This window comes from Rhinatrema bivittatum, chromosome 9, assembly GCF_901001135.1.
Source record: "Rhinatrema bivittatum chromosome 9, aRhiBiv1.1, whole genome shotgun sequence".
Lineage (NCBI taxonomy): Eukaryota > Metazoa > Chordata > Amphibia > Gymnophiona > Rhinatrematidae > Rhinatrema > Rhinatrema bivittatum.
The window spans coordinates 120859790-120886808 of NC_042623.1; the positions used below are offsets into that span (position 1 = coordinate 120859790).

At 41.7% G+C, this 27019-nt stretch overlaps 1 protein-coding gene across 2 annotated transcripts in view; it reads right to left on the minus strand.

Moving 5' to 3' along the window:
- Positions 1–27019, minus strand: part of PPM1H (protein phosphatase, Mg2+/Mn2+ dependent 1H) — a 286682-nt gene that overhangs the window by 128490 nt on the left and 131173 nt on the right. For both annotated transcript variants that reach the window (XR_003858625.1, XM_029615841.1), the window contains exon 4: positions 23632–23744. Coding sequence is in view for 1 of the 2 variants with exons in the window: in XM_029615841.1 (XP_029471701.1) it covers positions 23632–23744 (113 nt within the window). In the remaining variant the exon portion in view is untranslated. The remainder of the gene's footprint in view (positions 1–23631; positions 23745–27019) is intronic.

Consider the following 27019-nt stretch of genomic DNA (forward strand, 5'->3'; position numbering starts at 1 on the left):
TTGGATAGTTTCACTGAAGTCTCCAATATGTTTTTTGTCACAATGTGGACCTCTTTCCTTACATTTTGTGACCTTCTTGGATTGTTTCATCCTGAAGTTACTTCTCCAAAAGTACATGGTCCTCATAGAGAAGGGATAGTAGATGATGATGATCTCTGAATTCAGGGTATCCACTTTCCTGCCAGTTATCAAATGATTGGCTCTTCCAGGGTTGGTTGAGACAACTGATCCCATTTCTTCTCGCAACAGACTCTGCTGCCTGGTTGTCATCTGAGAGCATGAGTCCGTCATCCTCAGCATGTGTGGCACAGGCTTCACATGATGACATCACCTCCCTCTGCTGAGTCATGTCATGTTGTGATAGCTATGAGGTATGGGTCCACTGCATGTCGCTGATGGGGTGCTCTTCATAAACCTACTAGGAAAAGAAACAAATGAGTAAGATATAGTGTTGGAGCATATGCATCCCTTTTCTTTGAGTGATTTGAGAATTAAATTAAGGGCATGTGCTGGATTCTTGGACTTTAGTAAAGTTTTTGATCCTGTCTCATATGAGGGTCATAAACAAACTGAGCAGCCTGGGGGTAGACCTCAGGGTGGTGGTCTATATTAAAAACTAGTTGAGTGTTTCAGAACTGAAAGCAGTGATAAATAGAATTCAGGGATTGGACCTGAGGCAAATGCTGTTCAATATCTTTGTAAGCGATGGTGCAGAGGGATAAAAGAGAAAAGTTTACCTGTTTGCAGATGACACTGTGGATAACAGAAAGGATAAACTTGCATGAATAAACAGAATGAGAAGCATCTAAAAAGATGGTTGAGTGAATGGCAATTAATATTCAATGCAAAAGAATGTGCAGCTATGCAGTGCATAAGAACATAAGAACATAAGAAAATGCCATACTGGGTCAGACCAAGGGTCCATCAAGCCCAGCATCCTGTTTCCAACAGTGGCCAATCCAGGCCATAAGAACCTGGCAAGTACCCAAAAACTAAGTCTATTCCATGTAACCATTGCTAATGGCAGTGGCTATTCTCTAAGTGAACTTAATATCAGGTAATGGACTTCTCCTCCAAGAACTTATCCAATCCGTTTTTAAACACAGCTATACTAACTGCACTAACCACATCCTCTGGCAACAAATTCCAGAGTTTAATTGTGCGTTGAGTAAAAAAGAACTTTCTCCGATTAGTTTTAAATGTGCCCCATGCTAACTTCCTGGAGTGCCCCCTAGTCTTTCTACTATCTGAAAGAGTAAATAACCGATTCACATCTACCCGTTCTAGACCTCTCATGATTTTAAACACCTCTATCATATCCCCCCTCAGTCGTCTCTTCTCCAAGCTGAAAAGTCCTAACCTCTTTAGTCTTTCCTCATAGGGGAGTTGTTCCATTCCCCTTATCATTTTGGTAGCCCTTCTCTGTACCTTCTCCATCGCAATTATATCTTTTTTGAGATGCGGCGACCAGAATTGTACACAGTATTCAAGGTGCGGTCTCACCATGGAGCGATACAGAAGCAATATGACATTTTCCGTTTTATTCACCATTCCCTTTCTAATAATTCCCAACATTCTGTTTTGCTTTTTTGACTGCCGCAGCACACTTTACCGACAATTTCAGTGTGTTATCCACTATGACACCTAGATCTCTTTCTTGGGTTGTAGCACCTAATATGGAACCAAACATTGTGTAATTATAGCATGGGTTATTTTTCCCTATATGCATCACCTTGCACTTATCCACATTAAATTTCATCTGCCATTTGGATGCCCAATTTTCCAGTCTCACAAGGTCTTCCTGCAATTTATCACAATCTGCTTGTAATTTAACTACTCTGAACAATTTTGTGTCATCTGCAAATTTGATTATCTCACTCATCGTATTTCTTTCCAGATCATTTATAAATATATTGAAAAGTAAGGGTCCCAATACAGATCCCTGAGGCACTCCACTGTCCACTCCCTTCCACTGAGAAAATTGCCCATTTAATCCTACTCTCTGTTTCCTGTCTTTTAGCCAGTTTGCAATCCACGAAAGGACATTGCCACCTATCCCATGACTTTTTACTTTTCCTAGAAGCCTCTCATGAGGAACTTTGTCAAACGCCTTCTGAAAATCCAAGTATACGATATCTACCGGTTCACCTTTATCCACATGTTTATTAACTCCTTCAAAAAAGTGAAGCAGATTTGTGAGGCAAGACTTGCCCTGGGTAAAGCCATGCTGACTTTGTTCCATTAAACCATGTCTTTCTATATGTTCTGTGATTTTGATGTTTAGAACACTTTCCACTATTTTTCCTGGCAGTGAAGTCAGGCTAACCGGTCTGTAGTTTCCCGGATCGCCCCTGGAGCCCTTTTTAAATATTGGGGTTACATTTGCTATCCTCCAGTCTTCAGGTACAATGGATGATTTTAATGATAAGTTACAAATTTTTACTAATAGGTCTGAAATTTCATTTTTTAGTTCCTTCAGAACTCTGGGGTGTATACCATCCGGTCCAGGTGATTTACTACTCTTCAGTTTGTCAATCAGGCCTACCACATCTTCTAGGTTTAACGTGATTTGATTCAGTCCATCTGAATCATTACCCATGAAAACCTTCTCCATTACAGGTACCTCCCAAACATCCTCTTCAGTAAACACTGAAGCAAAGAAATCATTTAATCTTTCCGCGATGGCCTTATCTTCTCTAAGTGCCCCTTTAACCCCTCGATTATCTAACGGTCCAACTGACTCCCTCACAGGCTTTCTGCTTCGGATATATTTAAAAAAGTTTTTACTGTGAGTTTTTGCCTCTACAGCCAACTTCTTTTCAAATTCTCTCTTAGCCTGTCTTATCAATGTCTTACTTTTAACTTGCCAATGTTTATGCTTTATCCTATTTTCTTCTGTTGGATCCTTCTTCCAATTTTTGAATGAAGATCTTTTGGCTAAAATAGCTTCTTTCACCTCCCCTTTTAACCATGCCGGTAATTGTTTTGCCTTCTTTCCACCTTTCTTAATATGTGGAATACATCTGGACTGTGCTTCTAGAATGGTATTTTTTAACAATGACCACGCCTCTTGGACATTTTTTACTTTTGTAGCTGCTCCTTTCAGTTTTTTTCTAACAATTTTTCTCATTTTATCAAAGTTTCCCTTTTGAAAGTTTAGCACGAGAGCCTTGGATTTGCACACTGTTCCTTTTCCAGTCATTAAATCAAATTTGATCATATTATGATCACTATTGCCAAGCGGCCCCACCACCATTACCTCTCTCACCAAGTCCTGTGCTCCACTGAGAATTAGATCTAAAATTGCTCCCTCTCTCGTCGATTCCTGAACCAATTGCTCCATAACGCTATCATTTATTCCATCCAGGAACATTATCTCTCTAGCGTGACCCGATGATACATTTACCCAGTCTATATTGGGGTAATTGAAGTCTCCCATTATTACTGCACTACCAATTTGGTTAGCTTCCCTAATTTCTCTTAGCATTTCACTGTCCATCTCACCATCTTGACCAGGTGGACGGTAGTATACCCCTATCACTATAGTCTTCCCTGACACACAAGGGATTTCTACCCATAAAGATTCAATTTTGTATTTAGTCTCATGCAGGATGTTTATCCTGTTGGACTCTATGCCATCCCGGACATAAAGTGCCACACCTCCTCCCGAGTACTCCTCTCTGTCATTGCGATATAATTTGTACCCTGGTATAGCACTGTCCCATTGGTTATCCTCTTTCCACCATGTCTCTGAGATGCCAATTAAGTCTATGTCATCATTTACGTGCACCAACCACGAGAGGATGATCATGTTTGATGATCTCAATGTAGCAAAACGGTGCAATAAGGCTGTGGTCAGAGCCACTGAGGTACTAGGGTGCATTTGGAAAGTCAGAATCAGTATGAAGAGGGAGGGGATAGTGCTGCTACATGGGTCAGTAGTGAGACCTTACCTAGAATATTGTGCCCAACTCTGCAGGCCATACCTCTGAAAGAACATAGATCGGCTGGAGGCCATCCAGAGAAGGGCTATGAAAATGATACAGGCTATGCATCAAAAGCTATTCTTATGGACCTAAATATATATACCTTAGAGGATAGGAAAGGAGAGAAGAGGCAAGATGGTAGACACATTCAAATACCTCTTCAGAGGAAAGAATGCTATAGATCAAGAGGTCAGGGTATGAAGCTCCAAGAGCCTCAGGAGCAACATCAGAAAATATTTCTTCACAGAATGAGTACCAATGGAAGTAGTGAGACAAAAACAGTAACATAATTTAAATAAACATAGGACAAGGTCAGAGGATCCCTGATGGCAGTGAGATGAGGCCAAAGCCAAAAATAATTTGGGCTCTAAGGTATTGAATCAGAGGTAGAATTAAGCAGACAGGTGGCTTGATTTTTGCAAGTCCTGGCTATACTGCAGACCATGGGGTTAGTAACAGCATATTATAACTCCCAAGAAGCCAGAATGGTGCCAGTAAGTTGTTGGTGGTTGAATGCTATTCAGTAAATCCATGAAAATCTAAGAGGCTAGATGTTCAGGTAACAGCCTCGCTGATTTGGAAAGCTGTTTTAGATTGTTGCAGAGATTGTGGGTAAACATTGGGAGAAGGGCAAGGTTTTGGATTACGTTTAGAATCTTAAATGATCATCCTCCCAGGAAGGTAGAAAACTAAAGAATAAAACAAAAATAGACGTAGATTAGAAATGATAGTCAATAAATGGTCAAACTTTGCTCACAGTTGAGATATATCCTTGCAGTTCAGACAGAAGTAACTGAGCAAACCTAATGGGTCAATTGGTCTTTTTCTGTCATCTTCTGTATTACTATGTTACTACCTGAAAATTCTGGCTCATCTGCAGCAAGGCCCCTATTATGTAACTCCCTGTCCTGTGAGTACTCCAGCAACTCTCCAACCTTCTGCAAAGATCCTGACTCAGGTTTGCCCCCAACATTCCCACTAGGCCCCCCCCCCCCCCCCCAAGCCAGTCAAAAGCTCATTCATCCGCTAGGCCCACACCCCAACCAAAAGCTCCTCTACTCTCTAGGTCTGTAACTTCTCACACATAGAGGCCTGTAAGGAAATCCTGCAAGAAATGTTAGTGTACTTTTGCTATGTGTTCCTAATTGATGATTTTGTAATGAAGGTAACTCACCAGTTCATCTCTGATGTCACGTTCATGCTTTCTCTGTGAACTCAGCCTGAATGCTGGACTGATACCTGGACCCACTATTTCTGCAAGATATTGCTTCATCACTGTCAGGCAAATTGTCAGTCATATTGCTTCATCACTGTGAGAAGTGACCATCTCCCATTTTCATCCAAGAAGCTTGGATCTTAGCAGACTTTCCATTTATGTCCCTTTTAATGTCTTGATAGCAATGTTTGTGTTCAATGCTCCTATAGTTGTTTCTGAAGCTGCTGACCTCTGATGGTATTCTTTGCAAAATACGCTGCTTGGCTACCAGAGCTTTTTTTTTTTTTTTTTTTTTTACTACAGTGTCTCCCAAAAATCACAGTGGAAGTTTTGAGTATCAGTTCCAGAATCTTGTTGCTCTCTTGTTGAGTGAAGTGAAACATCCAATGGTGTGGTCATGAGCCTACCTCTGTCATACTTTATTCAAGCTCCAGCTCTGATTCTTCCAGCAGCACTTTCCTCCTTTTTGTCCTCCAACTCCTCTTCCCTTGTGATGCTCCTGAGAGACATCTCAGGTGCCTGCATTGAGTTTGGTAGTTCTTATCTTGTCTCCTTTTCACCTCCTTTTCTGGAATCCAGTACCTCTCCTACTTATGCTGCTCAAGATGGACAACCAGCTCCATGTACCAGGCTTACTTTATACAGTTTTAAAGAAAGGAGGAAGAGCCATGAAGAAAAGAAAACTACACATTATCAGTTTGGCATGTATGTGCTATTTTGGACAACATCCACGGGCTAAACATCATTCAAATGCTATTAGCAAATAGATGCTATAGTTTTTGTTAGAGTGCAAGATAATAGCATGTATATCCTATTAAGCCTACATTTTAGTGCATGCACTGAAAATTTTAGTGCATTACCCACTTTTAGTGCATGCACTGAAAATTTTAGTGCATCACCCACAATAAAGATAATGTAGTGACCCGGATTGCGACTAGGTGGTCTCCAGCAATGCCATTATACTGGCGGAGATGCTGTATAAATTTAAGTGTTTGACCCTGGCTTTTAAAATACGAAGAGGGAATGATTCACCACCTTTGAAAGATAGTCTGAAATAGTATGAGGCAGGAAGAAATATGCATTTGGAAGAAAAACATCTAGTACAACTGGCACCACCTAAAAAGTTGTGTCATTTTCAATTGTTTAACAGATCATTTTCAGCTTCTATTTCAACTTTGTGGAAGGTCTCCCACTTGATATAAGAGCAGAAAACTGATGTGAAACGATTTCAGAAGAGACTGAAAACGTGGTTTATGTCACTTAAATAAATAGAGCTTATCAGTGTGGCTTGCATTAACAGCATTTAAGTTATCTAGCAGGAATAACTGTCATAGGCTTTAGATAATAGTCACCAGCAACTGGTATAGAAATGTATTATTTTAATGTTTTAATGTTGTATTGTATTTTCTATTATTTGGTTTTACAATTGTACATCTCTTTGAGCGTTTTTAACAGTAAGGCAATTTATAAATGCTATTAATAAATTAGAATTTAATAAAAAAGAATGAATTAGAAATTCCCTAAGCAGCTAAAATACATAAAATTCTAATCCGTATTGTTATTATGTTCTGATCTATTTGTTGTATGCTTCTCCATTGTTATTATTATGTGCTCAGTTATCTATCTCCTCTACTCCATTTCCAGCTACCTATGCTTCCAAGTTTTAGCCTCCTTGTTGATTGTAACTTTGCTCCTTCTGTTAAATGATTATTGATTATTTATTTACTGTTAAGTTCCTCCCTGTTTGATGTAAACCGATTTGATATGGCTATTACCATGAAGGTCGGTATAGAAAAATGTTAAATAAAAAAAATAAAAAATAAATAAAATAACAAATACATTTTCATAGAGATTTTGGCAGGTAAAACAGTGTTTTATGTGCAGAAATGACCTTTTATAAACTTGCTCACACTATGGGGTAGATTTTAAAAGCCCTAAGCGCGTAATTCCATAGGGTTTATGTGCGCCGGGCCTATTTTACAAAGGCCCAGTGACCCGTGTAAAGCCCCATGACATGTCTAAGCCCCGGGGCTTCGGGAAAGGGGCAGGGTGGTCCGGGGGTGGGGACAGAGGCCTTTGGCACAGCAGCCATTTGCTGCTGTGTCAGAGGATCGCAGGCCGGCCAGGTGCTGGCGCAGCAGATAAAATAATTTTTTGGGGGAGATTAGGATAGGGATAGGGGGAGGGTTGGTTAGGGGAAGGGGACGGGAGGTTAGGGTAGGGGGTTGGGAAGTTCCTTCCCAGGCCGCTCTGAAATCGGAGCAGCCCTATCCTAAACCCCCCCAATAGCTTTAACCTACCTTTTGCGCCTGCTTCAAACAGCAAATGGCTGCTGTGCCTAGCCCCGCCCCCAGACCGCCCCTTTCAGCAACCCTGGGACTTACACGCATCCTGGGGGTTTACACGCGTGGCCAGGCCTTTGAAAATTGGCCCGGCGCGCGTAGGTATTTTAAAATCCAGCTCTTAATGGAGCTCAGCTAGCCAAAGAGTCTTTGTAAAAAAAAATCTGTTTGGATCTCTGTGAAATTTAAAAAAAATGGCAAGACAACAAGAAAGCCTCAAAATTAACTGCAATCTGATTTTATAAAATATATGGACTACTTAGCATTAGATTGTTTTAAATTCTCTCCCCCCAAAAATATAAAGATTATGAAATAACCACTTTATTAAAATTAATTGATCTTTGAAAATTCACCCTATTGTTTTTAGCTACAATTGTGAACTAAACATATAACGGGAGTCCAGATGTGAAATGCACCAATTATATCTAAAGAACAAAAAGACATTCACCAACACATTTTAATTTTCTTCAAATGTTTTTTGTATAAATTAGCTCTCCAAAGGTATTAAAATGAATTCAGAATCTCTATTATAGTGACTCTCTATTAACCTTCCCTGAACTATCAACTACATGAAATCTCTCTGATGAACAGTTTTGGCAATGTCTCCAAATCAGAGTCAAACTAAAAGTTTTTCTCAAACTCAATCAATTAATTTGCTCCCCATTGGATGGCTTCCTAGATATTGCTAATCAAATTAAACCAAGAATTGCATCTTGCTATTATATGATTACTAGAGCAATGTTTTTTTAAACTTTATCAACATTTTCAGATATACAAATCCCAGAATTCAGCAAAGGGACAATCTTTCCAAGTAGAGAATATAAAGTACAACACACAAAATATAGAGCATTTGAGCTAGTTGAGTTTAAGAAAAAGTGATAAGAACCAAGTAAGTGGGAACAGTATTCATTACAAAATGTGCTAGTATCATTAATTGTCTAGTCCAACCCACAGTACAATCTATAACATTTCTAAATTTGGTCATACTTAAAGCCCTGTCCCTTAACATCAAATCTTAACTTTTCAATAACAGCAATATCCTGGTTTGAACCTGTCAATGGTCCAATGGGTAGCAATGGTGAGCAATGGTGAATTTAGTGGCAAGGAGTAGCTGACCCATAAGATGTCTGTATTTGACAGGCACAAACAATTTATCCCACAAACCTAACAATCCCAAAAGGGCACAATATGAATGGGAAGGGCAATAATGTCACTATTCTCTTGGGTGACCTCCCTCCAAGACCAATTCAACCCTTGACAGGTCCACCATGAATGAAAATATGTGCCCAATTCACCACAACCCCTCCAGCATGATGTGTCAGTATTTGGAAAGAGACCTGCAAAAAATGCTCTGTGAAGGAACCAAATGACAAGTTTGACCCTCCTACAGCATATGGAGCTGTGGTGAACATATTGCCACACCTTTTTCCATGCCCTAGCATCCAAAGAAATTCCTAAGTCAACATTCCATTTATCCATCAAACCTTGAGACGTTGTTGGAGGCATTTTTTTATCACTTTGGTTGAGGATGTGTGTGGAGGTTGGACCGTGTGTTTTCAGAGTTCTCACCCGGACATAGACTGGTTTGAAGGCCATGGGCCAACCTCTGAGTGAACTCATTTACTGTTTTCCACTGTGAAATGTTTATGAACAGGCAAGAGACTGTTTATTTTAGTCACTCCAGTAGGTCTATGATAAAAAAAGCAAGCAATTAAGTTATACTAATGCCTGAGAGAGAGTGAAGGCCACATGGCTTGCCTGAAATTGATAAGAACTCAGAGGGAGGGAACATCACTGCTTTACTCAAGTATTTAGTATATAAGGAGAGAGAGAGAGAGAGAGAGAGAAGCGCACTTCCGGATGTGATAGCACAGGCTGATCTTTTCGAAACACGTAAGCTTTCTATATATATGTAGTAATTTTTATTATCTACCATTACTTCTTCTGTATGATCTGATTTTATTTGTTCTATCCTCCTATTGCTCAAATAAACTTACATTCTTAAGTACCTGGAACCATGATGTACCTAATCAACGTTTGTGTGTGGCTATTTGTGTAGGGAATAAACTCCTAGGTTCTAGCCCCCCAAGTATAATCCCAGTATTTGTGTGTGTTTATATTGGGTAAGTCCCCGAGGTAGTCCTGTGTATACACAGGTGATAAGCCCCTCAGGTATCCCCCCTCCCCCAGGTCCGAGCCCCTGGGCAGAATACCAGTGTGCATGATCTGAACCCAAAACAGATGTAGAGTCTTCAAATTTGCCTACAATCATACCATGGAATCTATTAGCAATACTTTTCATCTGAGCATCTAAGTCACATAGATATGCTTCGAGCCATTAAGAGGTCATAAGGGATTTTGCAAGTTTAATTTACTTTCTAAAACTCCCCTAAGCTGCAAGTAATAAGTTCTTGAGTTGTCAGGCAGGTCAAACTCCTGTTGTACAGTCAAAAAGGGCTTAAACCTAGTCTCATCCCACAGCTGAGCAATAAAGACAAGACCCCTGACTCTCCACTGCACAAACATTACCCTGTTAGCCCCTACCCTTCAAACCCCACTGAGTAATCTATTTTGTTTTGTTCTTGGACTTACACGCCATCCATAGCAGAAGTAAAGTTACACAGTCGGGGAAACCTAGCGCACACTTGTGCATGTAAGTATTTACGCACACATTTCATGTTAAAGTCCTGAAACGCCCACGCCCTGCCCATGTTTTCAACTTATTTGTGTGTTTACCGGGAAATACATGCATGCTCAGGCGCCTTTCAAAATCCACACAGTGTGCGCCGGTCCGACTTCTGTATGTATCTCCCGGCTTTGGCACACACCAGGCTTTCAAAATTCATCCTTTAGCTGATCTGTGGCAATTTCAGTGCTGTCTTTCCCTTTCAGGCTGCAAGTCCTAGTGAAGTCTTCTCTGGCTCTGGATTCTGGGGTGCATAGTCTGCCTCTCTCTTCTCTCTGTTGTCCAGTGATAATCACTTGAAGCCTATCTATCTTTAAATAACATAAAACACGTGTTCCCTAAATCTCTATTGCGTCCCCCTCTTCCGATGATGTATTATTATTAACTTTGTTGCTAGATGTGGTGTCTATACCATCTAATTGTACTATGGCTGGTTTAGTGAGTGAATCAAAAAATAAGCAAGCCACCCTATTCTAACTCACAGAGGGAATGGGAATATAAGATGTCTCTTTCCTCTCCAAAGTTTCTCACACGCACAAATATTCTCTTCTCCTATCACACGTGATCACTATCAAGTTCCTGGACACTGATGCTCTCCTTGTGTTTGCATTTGTACTACTTTTTATTTTTATTTATTTATTTTAAAAATACTTAATCACCTTCCTGATTAGTGATTTACAACATAATTACATTAAAACAAATACAAGAAAACAAATCTCAGCAGACCGATATTACCAGAAACAATTCTACTCACCAGGCCATTGACATAAACCATGTTTTATTTTCTTTTGGAGTCTCAAAATCTCCTTTCCTTCCCTAAGATCTTGTGGTAAATTAATCCATATGCCTGGAACCATAAATGAGAATGGTCTATTTGCTATCCGCTGCTGCAGGAACCTTTTTGCCTTTGGGAGTTGCAACAAATACTTATTCATTGACGTCAAATTTCTACCAGTTTCATGCTATATTAATTTACCTCTCAAATGTGGAGGACACTGACTACGTAGCATCTTGAACGTCATCAATAACACTTTGAATTTACAGCATTCCTTCACTGGGAGCCAATGTAGAGCCAACAGTAAAGAAGCAGCAGCTGTAAGGATGTAAGCTGTAATGTTCTGAATTACTTGAAGCTTTCGCATCAATTTTGAAGGAAGGCCCATAAACAAAGCATTGTAATAACTGATATGGGAAAGAAGAAGGGCGTAAGCCACCGTTTTTAACATAGTCAAATCCAAATAGGGTCAAAGTTGTCTCACCAGTTTCATCTTCATGTAAATGTTACGTGCCATTTGAGAGATATGACTTTTTAATCTCAAATGTGGATCCAGCGCAATACCTAAAGACTTCACCTTGTCTTTTGGTTCTAGTTCGACCTCCTGTAGAGTAATATCCTTTGCGATCTTTCCTGTCCCCAGTCATAAGTCCTCCGTCTTAGTAGTGGTGTTCAAACTAGGTTACTAGGCACTACCCATTCGACTACCATTTGCAAGCACTGATTTATACATGAGGTGGTTTCCTCCAGATCTGGGCCCAAAGGAGCCAGAATCTGGATGTCATCAGCATAAATATATGCTTTAAAGCCTGCTTCCCGCATAATGCTCCCTATCTGCCACATAAAAATATTAAACAGTAGTGGAGAAATAGAAGAGCCATGAGGGACTCCAAAACTTACCTCATTCATACTAGTGGTTATACCTTGAAACACCACCATCTGTCTTCTCCCTTGCAAAACACTTTCAAGCCATATGACCATCAAAGTTCTCAATCCCAATAACTCACATCTTTGGAACAATATTTTGTGATCTATCAAATCAAATGCACTTGAAAGATTTAATAATATTAAAAGTTCATTTTCTCCCCTATCTAACCTAAGCAAAGCAATGAGACCACCAAGGTCTCTGTACTACAGGCCTTCCTAAAGCCTCCTTGTGCTGGATCCAATATATCAGCATTTTCCAGATAAGTAGAAATCTGTTTAGTAACCTTCTTTTCCATCATTTTTGCCACAAATGGCAAATTTGATATCAGACGATAATTACTATACAGTCTTGAATCCAGTTTATCATGTTTCAATTTGGGTGAAATAATGGCAGTCTTACATACTTGAGGAACTATGCCAGTGTCTAAGGAGCAATTAATCAGACTCAGCAGGCAACTTAGCACCCCTTAATAAACTATGATGGGCACGGATCAGGTAGATAACTCCATGAGCTAATAATGGCAAGGCTTTGATTCAGTTCAATCAATGTTAAATTATTGAAACTCTCCATTACTTCCTCTCCTTTTTTTTCCTTCCCCTGTCTCACCATCATAGGTCCTAACAACGTCATATCCAGAAGTCTCACTTATTCCTCTCCTTAAACTATCTACCTTGTCTTTAAAATACACAGATAACACTTCTGAATCTAGGATGTCTTCATAGTCTACCATCTGAGTAGATTTATCTTCCAACAATGAATTCACCACCCCAAACAAAACTCTAGGGTTATTTGCCATAAGTTTTACTGTTGTCATATAATATTTTCTTTTAGCAGCCACTATTTGGCAAAAGATTTCCATATTTCTTTTAAGCCACAAATTTTTATCTTCCATCTTTTCAGAATGCACCCAGCACCTTTCTATCCAACAACATTCTTTTTTTAAAACAGCTAATTCCCTCGAAAACCAAATGAATACAACATTCTTCCTAGATCTCTTCTCATTTGTTGACTCTCTGCTGATTCAGGCGTTCACTTATTCAGGAGTTCACTTATTCCTGGTGCCAATTATTTTATTAAAATAGATGGATTCTAAGAATACAGGTTTCTTAAATCACTTCTACAGACACTTATTAACAATATATATCCTCTAAATTCAAAGAGTGTCTCACAAATTTTACAGCTTTTATAGAAGTCATGTGGGAAACTTTCCCTATCATTGTTCCCCTATACCAACTCCTGTTTTAATTTAGTAGTGACTCAGTTACTCAGATAAAATAAATAATATCATCAGTAACCTGCTCAAAATTTCCTCTCACTCTCACACTCTTTTGGCAACTTATCTCTGTCTTCCTTCAATATTCAAACAGGCTTAAACAATAGCACTGCAGCACAGAGAGTTTATATGCTCTGTCCCATAAAGTGACAAATTGTACCAAAGAATTTTTTTTTTTTTTTACTTATTTCTCCTGCACTCTTTTCAACAATTCTATCAATTAAGCCAAAAAAATCTGGCAATTTGGCTATATTTAAACTGTATCTATATATTGTATTCCAACTCTTAACTGAGAGGACTAAAATTAAATCAATATAAGTCTTTCACTGACACACTTCATAGATCCCTCCTCATTCAAACATGAGCGTATTCAGATGAATTCCTTTTGTGTTCCCTGCTGTTGGACACCAAAAACAGGCCCCGAGACAGAGCTCTGCAATAACAGGTCTGCTTGTCTCTGTGTCCACCGTCTCTCTCCACGTGCTAAACTCTCACTAAAATGGTTTGGACTGCCAATTTGCATAGGATTCAGCTTGGAATTCCCACCAGCCCTAACATTAGCTGTGCTGCCTTTGCAAAATGAAAGTAAAATCTGCAGCTCTGCTCTTCCCCTTTCAGTTTGCTCTCTTTAGTCTTGTCCCCCCTTCTTAGCTCTAGGGAGGGGGGGAAAGAGCTCTCATAGCTGCCTGCACACCTCCCCTGAGGTCCTTGTGTCTCTGGGAGTTTTTCTTTTTTTTGCCAGCACTGATAACACCACGCTATTTTTATTTTTTTAATGCAGTTCTTTACTGCCTGCACTTAAAGAACCTTGTCACACAGCTCCAGGGTCTCCTCCAATTTGGGTCACAACAGCTCCATCCCCCATGCAATAACATACTCGGTGAGAGAAATGGAAAAGCATGCTACATCCCAGCAATGTTTTCTTATAACCCCAGGACTCAGGTCAGCAAAAAAAAAAAAAATCTTTACCCCCACCTATTTTCATATTTTAACCCCTGGGGTTATACAGGGAGGATGCCGAAAGATATAATAATTTTCAGGTCAATACAGTAAAGTGCGGCCGCGGTTACCCTGCTTTTAACCCGCTTTCTACTCACAATTTGGCCGTGTTAGTCCAACCCGTGATTCACTAACCCTTTTAACCCATCCTTACCGCCTCTTTAAATCAACGGGAAACCCCTTCCGCCCGCGGCATGTATGAGATATAAATGATCAGATTAGCTATTCCCTCCCATACAGTAACGCGCGCCCCGATTATCGCTTTTTAAACCTGCAGTTTTGCCGCGCGTTTAACCTGCTAACTTACCGCCTACCCTTACCCCTGCGTTAGAGGCAGGGGTAAGGGTAGGCGGCAAACTTTCCCCCAGCCCTCGCTCATCTGCCCTGGCCGGTGAGTGAAAAAGGAGCAGCCCAGTCCTCTCTACCCTCCTCCCGAAGCAATGAAAGCGAAAAAGGAGAAAAGCGACATGTGAAGTGTAACGGACTTTTCTTGCAGCCCTCCTCCGGAGACGCACCGCAGCTCCCCTGCCTCCCAGGGGCTGCCCCCTGCCTCCCGGGGACAGCCGGCGGCGAAAGACAGCACGGGCCCTCTGACACGATCGCTCCAGCTGCGGTCACTTCTCCTGCGTGCATTCAGCCTGTGCGTGCAATTTGGCCGCTCAAGGCGTGACGTCACTACATTTGGCGTCATGGCATGTGACGTCGGCGTTCGCTGATGCACTGCCTTGAGCGCCCAAATTGCATTCATTCACCTTCACTGGCGCTCAAAGCAGTGCATCAGCGAACGCAGTCACACGCCGTGACGCCAAACGTAGTGACGTCACGCCTTGAGCGGCCAAATTGCACGCACAGGCTGAATGCACGCAGGAGAAGTGGCCGCAGCTGGAGCGATTGTGTCAGAGGGCCCGTGCAGGCATCTATCTTCGCCGGTGGGGCCGCTTTCACTGCCGGCTGCCCCCGGGAGGCAGGGGGCAGCCCCTGGGAGGCAGGGAAGCCGCGGTGCGTCTCCGGAGGAGGGCTGCAAGAAAAGTAAGTTACACTTCACATGTCGCTTTTCTCCTTTTTCGCTTTCGTTGCTTCGGGAGGAGGATAGAGAGGACTGGCAATCCCGAGCGTAGGAGAACCGTCCACTTCCTGGTACCTGTCATTTCAAATGTCATTTGAAATGACAGGTACCAGTGCACCCAGGTTACTGTATAGGCGCTGTATAGCGCTCTATACAGTAAAATGGATTGCGCGGGCCTAACCCTTTTTGGACGCTTCTTGGACGCGGCTTGCATTTACAAGCTATTTAAATACAGTATCAAGCAGTAGGTGAGCCGGACTGTGCGTATGGCAAACGCGGGTGTGCCTGGCACTAACGCAGCTCTTCCTACCGCTCCTTACTGTATCGGCCCGTTAGGGAGGACATCAGTCTGATTAAGATTAATTTTCCCTGCCCATGATTTAGATTAATTTCCCCCAATCATTCAAATCATGTTTGACTGTGGTGAGAATTAGAATATAAATCCTTGAGGTCCAACAGGCTGATGCAATACCATATGCTGGCTGCAGTGCCCGGCTCAATGTGCATCCATAACCCTAGGGGTGTGCATTCGTTTTTGCTGTATTGGCGATCCGCAACGTATATTGCACTATTCGTAGTATTCGTGGGGGAAGCGAAACGTATCACGATTCCCCACGAATACACGAATCTTCCCCGAATTATACGGCCACCTAAATACAAATTTAAACAAGCCCCCCACCCTCCTAAACCCCCCCAAGACTTACCAAAACTCCCTGGTGGTCCAGCGGGGGGTCCGGGAGCTATCCCCTGCACTCACACCCTCGGTGCTGATTTCATCATGACGCCAATAGCCTTTGTCACAGGGTTTACCGGTGCCATTGGTCAGCCCCTGTCACATGGCCACTGGCACCATCTTGTGCTCCTACCATGTGACAGGGGCTGACCAATGGCACCGGTAGCCCCTGTGACATAGTATGGGCAAAGGCTATCGGCGACATTTTAAGTACTGGCATCGGACAGCCGGCGTGCAGGAGGTCGCTCCGGGACCCCTGTTGGACCCACAGGGACTTTTGGCCAGCTTGTGGGGGCCTCCTGACCCCCAAAAGACTTGCCAAAAGTCCAGCGGGGGTCCGGGAGCGACCTCCTGCACGCCGGCCGTCCGATGCCAGTACTCAAAATGGCGCCGATCGCCTTTGCCCTCACTATGTCACAGGTACTGACGGTCGGCCCCTGTGACATAGCGAGGGCAAAGGCGATCGGCGCCATTTTGAACACTGGCAGCTCGGCAGACCACGTGACGTGTCCTGGGCCGGCCTGGGTGGCGAATACCCGGGCCGGTCCGACATCATGAGTCCGCCGCTGGGCAAGACACATCATCATATCTGGGAATTTTTTATTTCCGGTCATCCTGAGATTACCGTGGATTAGCTGGGTGAAGGGGGGGGGGGGAGGACTGGATGTGCACAGACTTATTCTCAAAGACATACAGTAACACACTCACACACACACACATACAAGCTTACTTTCACACACACATACATGTTATTTATCAAACTCACCCTTCACACCTCATTCACTTTAACATATTCTCACATGTTCATTTACACTTTTACTCCTCTCATTCTCCCACATACTCACTCTCTCACACCCATGCTCATTCACACTTCTCTCCCTCCCAAACACACACACACACACACACACACTCTCTCTCTCATATACTAATGCTTGCTCACACTCTCACTTCTCTTCCTCCTACACAAACACACACACACGCACTCAATCTCACAGACATGTTCATTCATTCTCTTCCCCCTCCCTGGGACCCATTAGCCTCAGGAGCCTCCTCCTTGGGCCCCCAGAGCAGCAGCAGCTTCTTCATTCAGTCTGATGCAACCAACTGCTTTCCTCTTCCTTCTGCCCATTTCTTCTTAGAGGCCCAATGTTCCTCCTTCAACCTTGTGGGCCTGAAGCTGTGCCTATTGCTTCTTCAGCTGCTCCTTTTTCTGATATGACTGATGCTTCTCTTCCTTCCTGAGGCTGTTTCTTCCAGGGTCCATGCAGGCCTGTTTTTTCCACAGCACCCAGTTTTCCATTGTTGGCCTGGAGACCTGGCAATTCATTTAGAATTCTGGAGTCTATGGGACAAATCTGGAGAGTTTCCAGGTATGCACAATGTAACCAAATTTCAGTGAGGTTCATCAAATTAAACATCCCTGCAAACATGCAACGTGCCCTAGAACACCAAAACACCTCCTATTGGGAAGTGCACATTGGAAACCAGAACAAGCTGGACTGTTACAGATACCTACACAAACTACACACTACAGCAGTGGATCTCAACCTTTTTTCTATTGGGCCACACCTGGCAGATAATGCTTACAGGCACGACACACTGAACACTTGAACATCACGGGGCTAAATGGAAACAAACTCTGCATCCACAGGAATCCTCAAACAATGGATGCAAAGCAGAACTAGGATATTTTAATTACAACTCACTATATAAAAATGATATTCTGATTCCGCTGCTATCTCAGTATCAGAAACACAAACTCCCCTACTACCAGGTGCATTGTAAAATACAAAATCTGAAAAATAAAAACACTCAGTAGTGCAGCAAATCTTCCATAACACTGCAAAACTAATTACAAGAACTGAAACAGCAATAGCCCTTCCTATGAAAAGGCAGCAATGCAGCACCAATGCATGTCCTATTGAGAATGAGAAAATGCAACAAAGAAGATTGAGACAAATCCCTTCTTATTAGTAAAATACCTCACCTCAGTCACACATACAGATCCGACCTTTACCAAATACAGAATACAAAACCACAAAATACAAATGGGGAGACAAAAATACTGGAATGGAAACTTCAAAAAGCCACACTGCTTGCAGTGCAAAACTTGAGAGCTAGAAACAGAAATACATTTCCTCCTATACTAAGCAAAGTATAAAGATAGAAGAAATGCACATTCCCAAAACTGACATATCATGGCTCTTGCACCCTGTCACTCCCCTTCCATGCCTCCATCATCCATCACTTTTCCCAATTATTCCCTTTCAATCATCTGCTCACACTCATATCCCTGCCCAACATTCCTGATCCCCCCCACATCCTCTTCCCTGTGCTCCCTCTCTCCCCTGCTTGAGTCTCCCTACCCCTTCATCTCATTTCTCTGCTTACCCAGCTACCCTGGCCCCTGCCGTTTCCCACCCCTTCCTGCTCAGCAGCCCTCACACTCTCCATCCGTTCCACCTTCATCTTCCCAGCATCCCCAGCATCCTTTCCCCCACCCTCCACAGAGTGAACCGATCAGCAGCAGCATCACGCCCAGACAGAGTAGGGGAAGATAACGTTTGCGTCTCATCAGGCCCAGAACAGCAGGAGCTGGAAATGTCTCACTCTGATCTGGGTGAAGGAGGAAACATCTTCCACTGGGCCAGAAAGAAGAGAAGGAAGTGAGAGCAGCCTCCCATCAGGTCCAATGTAAGAGAAGTCAACCAACTCCAACACGGGCTGATAAGGAGGCAGCCACACCTCCCAGGACCTCGCAACACACCTCCCAGGACCTTGTGACACACCAGTGTGCCCCTCACACCTGTTGAAAATCACTACATTACAGAATACCTCACCTCGAACACACATGCAAAATGACCTTCACCAAATACAAAATTAATTATCACAATTTAGAAATCAGAGACAAAAAAATGAACTTGAAACCCCAATGCAACACTGGAGAAACAAAACAGAAATGCATTTCCTCCTGTGCTGTGCAAAATACAAAAAGATCAGAGATGCCAATTTTCCAAATCTGAGAGAGAAAATCAAAGACTTCCCACAAAAGAATGAGAAGAAAAAAAATTATATAATTGGTGGAGACTGTGGGGAGTTAGGACAGAAAAAAAGAGCAAATGATCAGGACTCTCTCACCATCTGCTTTGGGCTGTGAACTATGCTTCCACAGCTTCCCCAGCCCGGCCAATCCAGGGAATTATAGGTTTTAATTGTTTATATTACTACCCTTAGCATCAGTCTTGAGGATAACCTGCATGGAACAGCAATTACTACCATAAGAAACTTGCTGGGCAGAGCTTTAGGTCTTTTTCTGCCATCATTACCATGTTACTATGACACGGTCCAGGGGCCTTCAGCATGGAGGTACACAGCACTTCCTACCTAAGCCACTGGGCTGATCCCTTTTCCCTATCTCTTCAATTCTCTACTTAACGGCAGTGGGGCTCAGGCCAGTGAGGCTCAGGCCCATACGATTTTCCTCAGAGATTTTAATTAATCATTATCAGGTCTACCAAGAATGATCCTGCAAACAATACAGGACACTAATGTTACTAAGTTACTGCTAACTTTATTGAGAGAATTTAAAAAAAAGAGGCACCAACCACAAAGGAAGAGCCAAGAAGATACACTGCACTGTGGCAATGTGAGTGGAGAAATTTTGTTGGTTTGTTCATTATTTCAGTTTGTTTGCCTTTATGATTCATTTTGTCATTTATTTCCCCTTAAAGTCATTCTATTTTGGGCTCTGTTTTGGATTTTCTTTCCAATTTTAATGAAACTTGCAAGTAGATATCAATGGGAAAGGAACAGCACTCAAAAACACCCAAAGTAGACCAAAGTGGCACCAAAAGTGGCATCAATAGCCGAAGGCACCAACACAAGGGAAAGCAGAATGGTGTCAAACAGACTAAGGCATTGTGAAAGGAGCAAAGCAGCACTAACTGTGGCAAGAATGCTCCAAGGTTCCAAAAGAAGGGTAAAAGACACCAAAAATAGTGGCATGAAGATGCTAGTACACCAAAAGAGGAGCAACGGGCAGTAACAAAAGTGGCATATACATCCCAAGACACTAAAAGAGAGGCAAGTTGGTTCCATCAGAGGCATGAACATCCTAAGGCATGCCAAGACAATGAGGGAGGCAAAGTAGCCCAAATAGAAGCACAAATACCCTAAGTCAGTAGCAAGGGGAAAACAGATTAACAGTGGTAATGATACTCCAAGGCATAGAAAGGGATATGATAACTAGCACAATGGCATCAAAATTCCATAAATACCTTAAGGCAGGTGAGAGGGAAAAACAGCATCAACATTATCAACAACATCTCAAAACAGAGTGAAGGTTAAAGCAAACAGCACAGTGGCATCAAAACCTCAAGGTATGGAACAAGGGGTTAGGCAGCGAGCATAGTGACATTAATACCCCAAAACACTGTGAGAGGGGAAAAGCAGTACCTGCAGTGGAATGCATTCTTAAGTGGACCATGAGAGGGCCAAGCGCAGGCTGGGCAATAACAAAGGAAAGGCAACAGCAAGGAGCTTTACCAAGAGAGAGGCAGGGCACAGAGTGGGCTAGGCAAGAGTAGTAACTGGCAACAACACTGCAAAGTGCTGAGGGTTAAACCTATGGACATTGCTTGTAATTGTGTACTCAGTTTTCCTGTCACTCACATGGAAATTGAGGGAAACCCAACAAAGAGAGGCTTATTTTAAGAAAAGATCAACTTTTCCACCAACTCTTCTGCCAGCCATGAATGATGATGACTCATGATATCCCCTGATGCAAACAATAACTGTATATATATATGATGTATGCTTATGTACTAAATTCAAAACAATATCATATCCAATAAACAATGATAAATAGCTGTTACCATGTAGTCTTGTATCTTCCATGCAGAGATAACCTCATAAATAGATGGCGGGCTTTACTTCGTTAGCCCAAATTGCCAATCATGTAAATGTGCAGTCACAGGTAAATCTTTGGACCGTCACCGGTTGTTATAATCATCGGTTACTCTGCAAGGGCAAAATTTTTTTTATAGTTTTTTCATATTTTCAATCTTTAGAAACCAGGTTATATTACCGGTATCCAGGCAGTGCAATTGTACTTATTGTAGCAGGGTTTGAGCAGCTCGGATATCAGACAGGCTCTGGCCCGACATGGCTCGTGTTTCTGTTAAGCTTCCTCAGGGGCCGGGAGTTGCCAAATGATTCCACCGTCTGTCCAGAAATCACTTCTGCTACCAGGATGCAGCTTTTGCTGCATCCTGGTAGCAGAAGTGTTAACAGAAACACGAGCCGTGTCGGGCCAGAGCCTGTCTGATATCCGAGCCGCTCAAACCCTGCTACAATAAGTACAATTGCACTGCCTGGATACCGGTAATATAACCTGGTTTCTAAAGATTGAAAATATGAAAAAACCATAAAAAAATTTTGCCCTTGCAGAGTAACCGATGATTATAACAACCGGTGACGGTCCAAAGATTTACCTGTGACTGCACATTTACATGATTGGCAATTTGGGCTAACGAAGTAAAGCCCGCCATCTATTTATGAGGTTATCTCTGCATGGAAGATACAAGACTACATGGTAACAGCTATTTATCATTGTTTATTGGATATGATGTTGTTTTGAATTTAGTTCATGATATCTCCTGACATTGAGAACTGGTATTTACGGCACGCTGGTTGGTGGGTAGCAAGGGAAATGCTGGGCTATCTTGGCAAGGTCTGGTCAGACCATGGCCTTGTTTGCCCAAAATGCGATTGGATCTGTGGCCATGTACTCTGCAAGATACTGTTATTTGTTGGGATCTCCTGTACTTGGGGAGAATAATTTCCTCTGCTATTAAGTGTTCCCTCTGGAACTACTTACATCTTCAAGACCAATAAGAACTGCCTACAAGAGTAAGCTCAAGGCCCCTCCCAACAAATCATCAGTTCACAACTCCATCCACAAGCGAGCTTTTTCAACAGCAGGTCCCCTACATTGGAATTCGCTTCCTCAAGACTTACGCCAGGAACAATGCCATTTAACCTTCAGAAAAAAACTTAAAACCTGGCTGTTCACACAAGCCTATCGTTGAAGGATTCCATATTAACCAACTCTCTCTCACCCTCCAACCCACCCTTCTCCCTCCCCGCACTCCCAAACTTTTTTCACTTTTTTCCCTTTTCCACTCGCAACCTCAACCCACCCTTTTCCCTCACCCCCGCCACTCCTCCCATCTGACATAACATGTATATTCCAGCTGTATATATTCCATATATATATATTTCCATGTATATTTCCGCTGATTATAATCCATGTTTTCTGTATTATTAATTTATTGTTTTATGTTAATTTATAGTTTGTAATTTTGTTAACTTATTGTTCAATTACTTAATTCTGTCCTATCTTCCGACATCCATGTTTTTACTCTCCCTGTTTTAATGTAACTTCTCTTTTCCACTTATACGTTAATTGATTTTTCCCCTTGTTCTAATGTAAACCGGTACGATAAGACCTGGTCTTGAGTGTCGGTATAGTAAAAGAAGTTAAATAAATAAAAAATAAATAAATAACTATGGCTTGTGTCAGAAGAGCCTGTTCTGCAGTGGCCATGGGGGGAAGGAGTAGATGATGAAAGTGGGGAGGAAATGGTAGCTGATAAGGTGATGCATATGCTGACAGTTCTGAGTGAGTGCCCACTCTTTCCTGTGCTGAATCCTCTCCGTGCCTCTGCCTCCAGGCTCTTCCATTCCTAGATTATATTTGAGTAAATCTGTTTTCTGTTCCTATGATGTTTCTTAACTAAAATCAGATAGCTAAATGTTTAAAAATGCATCTTTAATTCAAGGGGACATAAGAAGGGCAAAATTCAAAATGATTTCCACAGGTAAAACACAAACAAAATCATTTTACCCAAGGAAATGGGATATTTGAAAATTGTCCAACCTGTCTGTGGGTAAAAGTATGCTTGCTGTTCAACAATGTGCATGCTTTTATCTGCAGATTCTGGCGGCATATCTGGGGCGAGAGGGTGGAGAGAAAAACAACATATATAGGTTTGATTATTCAAATCTTATGTATATTGTTTTGTGCTACAGAATTACCCAAAGAGAAAGCTGGCACTAATCTCCTTGGAAATTTTTTTTGTTGGGTAAAAATCAAAGCAAAAATACCCTTAAAGTTTGCACCTAGGTGCCCAGTTTTTATTATTTACCCATAAGTACCTAACACTGTGAAATGCAACTTTTCTTTTAGACATTCAAAATCTGTTACTCTGACACCAAGATTAGGTGTACAGAGACCTTTGACCACTCCAATATTTAGGCTCTTAACATTAGAGATACATTTTTGGACAATTGTATATCATTGAAAAATTAACCCAACATGTCTATTGTGAATTAAAGAATGTTTTCTTTCTTTAATATTTCTTTTCCTTTCAGGTTTAACCTATCACAAAATACAATCTCTTTCAAAAGATTCCTCCATATATCAAATGAAATATACATTCATGATGCTATTAAAACACTCATGTAATTCTAGTCCCTCAATTCTCATTTTTTCAATATATTTAATTTGCATTTTCTAAGATCCAAAAGATAACTAAAAATATATTTAACATATAATCTTCCTTACCTGCTGTCTCCAGCATTTGCTACATATATTTTTCCCAAAACATAAACAACAACTAGAGCTGTGCAGCCACCCGATATACTGTACATGCTTCTTTCCTGTTCGATCTGTAAATCCTGAGGAAAAAGGAGGAAACTGGTAATAGGTCTCAACAACAAATGACACTATCATTTTTTTTTTAGACTTTTCCTCAATTATTCAGGAATGGACACAGGTTCAGGAAGATCAGAAAAATGTAGTAACAATAAGTTCAATGTCTCGTTAGTTCTAACCCTCTAGAAAACTGCAACCATGCACAGCATGGAAGGGGAACACCAGTGCTAAGGGGAAAGGAGCCAACCCTAACTGATACACTACATAGAATAACTGACCCCCAAAAAAGACTTAAGAGTAGACGAGCAGTACTGACTACAGCCCAAGAAGCTGAAAAGAGAAACTACAGAGAGGGAGGGAGCAAACACGAGGGGAAAGATTGAAAGGGAGAATGACTGAGAAAGGAAGGAGGAATAAGCAGGAGGAGAAATGAGAGCAGGAAGAAAGGAAAGTAGGGGAAAGATAAGAAGGGGGAAAGAAGAGATGGAAAAAGTGAGAGAAAGATAGATTAAGAGGAGGAGGTAAGGAAGGACAATGGACAAAGACGCAGCATGGTGTGAATACACTGGAGGAGAAAGAAACTGGTGAGAGGACTAACTGGGGGGACAATCTAGGGGGAGAGACAGACTGGCGAGGATAAGCCTGAGGGAAGAGAGTGATTGGTGGGGATGAGCTGTAGAGAACACAAAACAGACTGTGGGGATAAACTGGGTGAGTGAGAGAAACTGTCAGGGATGGAAAACTGATAGAAAGGCATGAGGTTAAAAGGGGGATTTAAGACTGGTAGGACAATGGAAGTAAGAGACAAGAAAGGTGGGATAGGGGAAATAAAAACAGAAGAGGGCTGAGGAAGGGTGCAAGACAAAACATACAGAAGATAGCTGGGAGAAGAGGTAAAGAGGAGATATGGGGAATGAGACAGCATGATAGGGGTGACTGGAGAGGATGAGAGCGACAGGAAATGAATGAAAGACATGAGAGGAAACAGTTGGAGAAAGATTTTAGAGTGGGGTTAATGGGGAGTTTTGTGTGTGTGAGCGCGCGCACACATGTGTGTCTGTGTAGGGGTTTGAAGAGAGAACCAGAAAGGACATGGCTGTTGGGATAAAGGACAAGGATGCCTCACAGAAAGTGATGAGGGAACAACTCTAGAAATGGGAGATGGAGATCCTACTGCAGGGTTGCCAACTGTCCTGATTTTATTCCTTCCGCTGCAGTTTAGTATCCAATCCTCCCCTGCAATTATACATTAGTGTGCGCTTTGGTGGCTACTCAATATTCAGTATGTGTTGGATATGTTTATTTTGCATCTATAAAATAACCACCAAAGTGGAGTAACTCAACCAGCCAACAAATACATTATGCAATACTTTTAGAGACCTTCATAAGAAGAAGCGAGTCTTACTTAGGAGCACTGTAACTTAGCCCAAACAGGGCTTACAATTTACTCCATTTAAAAAGCTCTATTTTTTAATCATTGGTCCCATCATGTCCCATACTTGTGCTAAGACTTGCTCTTTATTATGAAGGTCCCTAAAATTATAGCATAATTTATTTGTTGGTTGGTTTAGTCACTCCACTTTGGTGGTTATTTTATGTATACTTGGGTTAGTCCATCATTAACGGGTCTTTGTGTGCAACAGTACATTTATTTTGTGTCATTCATGTAGACTTCAGTCCATGATTTAATCAGAGGCCTAAAATCTTTTTACAAAACTGTAGTGTGGCACCTGGACTGGAAAAAGCAAACCTTTTTTGGAGTAAAGAAGTTTGTGAACTAGTGGTCATGATATGAGGCTCCAAATAGACTCAGGAGTAACATCATGAAATACTTCTTCACAGAGAAGATAACAGATACACTGAACAACTTACAGTGGAGGTGATTGAGGAAAAAACAGTAACAGTTCAAGAAAGTGTCGGACAAGTACAGATGATCATTAATTGCAAACAAGAGAGAGGAAGGGAAGAAATCAACTAGGGTCTATGGCATTGCAGTAGGAAGTAAACTAGGTTGACTAGATGAGTCCTTATCTGATATTATATTATACATTTCTGTGTTTTTCTAATGGTAAAGTGTAGCAAAAGCTGCATGTGCATAAACCCCATCAGCAAAGACATTAAATAGCATCTCCAGGAATGTTTGGACATTTCCTAGTTGAAAGTTGGCAAACCCTAACCTAGAGGGGGCAATGATTGCCTATTTGATTTGATCAGAATGGCATAGATACCTTCTCTTCTCTGAGTGCATGCGAATTATAGAACATAAACTTTAAACCTTCTCCTAAGAGTCCTATTTATCTTGTCTGCCGATTTTGATGAGATTGTAAACTCTGTGGATCAGGGATTGTCTCTTATGTGCATCTGTATAGCACTGTGTGCATCTAGTAGTGAGTTTTAAATAACTAATAGTTGTAGTAGGTATAGAGATCTGGGGAAATAAATGTCTGGGACAGGGAGAACTGTCCCAGAGAAGGAATGAAGATATTAATTTAATCTCAAATGTTTGGCAGGTTTCAGCTAGTATAGACACACACACACAAAACAACATAGTAAATGAGAGTAGATAAAGACCAAAATGGTTCATCCAGTCTGCCTTGCAAGTTGTCAGGGTTGTAACTGCCACGCCATGCAAGTTACCCCCATGTTTTCTGTTTAGGTTTTAATTGCCACTCTGTACAGGTTACCCCAGTGCTTTACTTCGATCCTCTTGCCACTATGGATCCTCTGTGTTTATTCCACACCCTTTTGCATTCCGTCACCATTCTTGTCTTCACCACCTCCTCCAGGAGGGCATTCCAGGCATCTGCAACATTTTCCATGAAAAAATATTTTCTGACATTGTTCCTGAGTCTATTCTACTCTGCTGCACTTTGATATCATGTCCCCTAGTTCTATAGCTTCTTTTCCATGGGAAAAGGTTAATTTCTTGTGCATTTTAATACCTTTCAGGTATTTAAAGTCTGTTTCATATTCCCCCTCCCCCCATCTTTCCTTTCCTCTAGGGTTATACATAATGAGGTCAATATTCTATTTGGCTAATAAAGGGATATAACAGATATATTTGACATATCTAGCTACACTGGATTTTCTGTGGATGTGGCTTAGCCGAATGGTGCTGTACAAAAGCATTTAGCCAGATAACAATAAAGGCATTTCAGGGCCTTTCAGGGTGTGGACAAAATTTAACTGGGTAAGTCAGTGGCATTTAGCTGTACAGTGGATGACACGAATACGGCTGCACTTAGGCCTATTTAGTCGGACGTAGGAACGGGCCTTTTGGCTGGTTTAAGACTGTCAA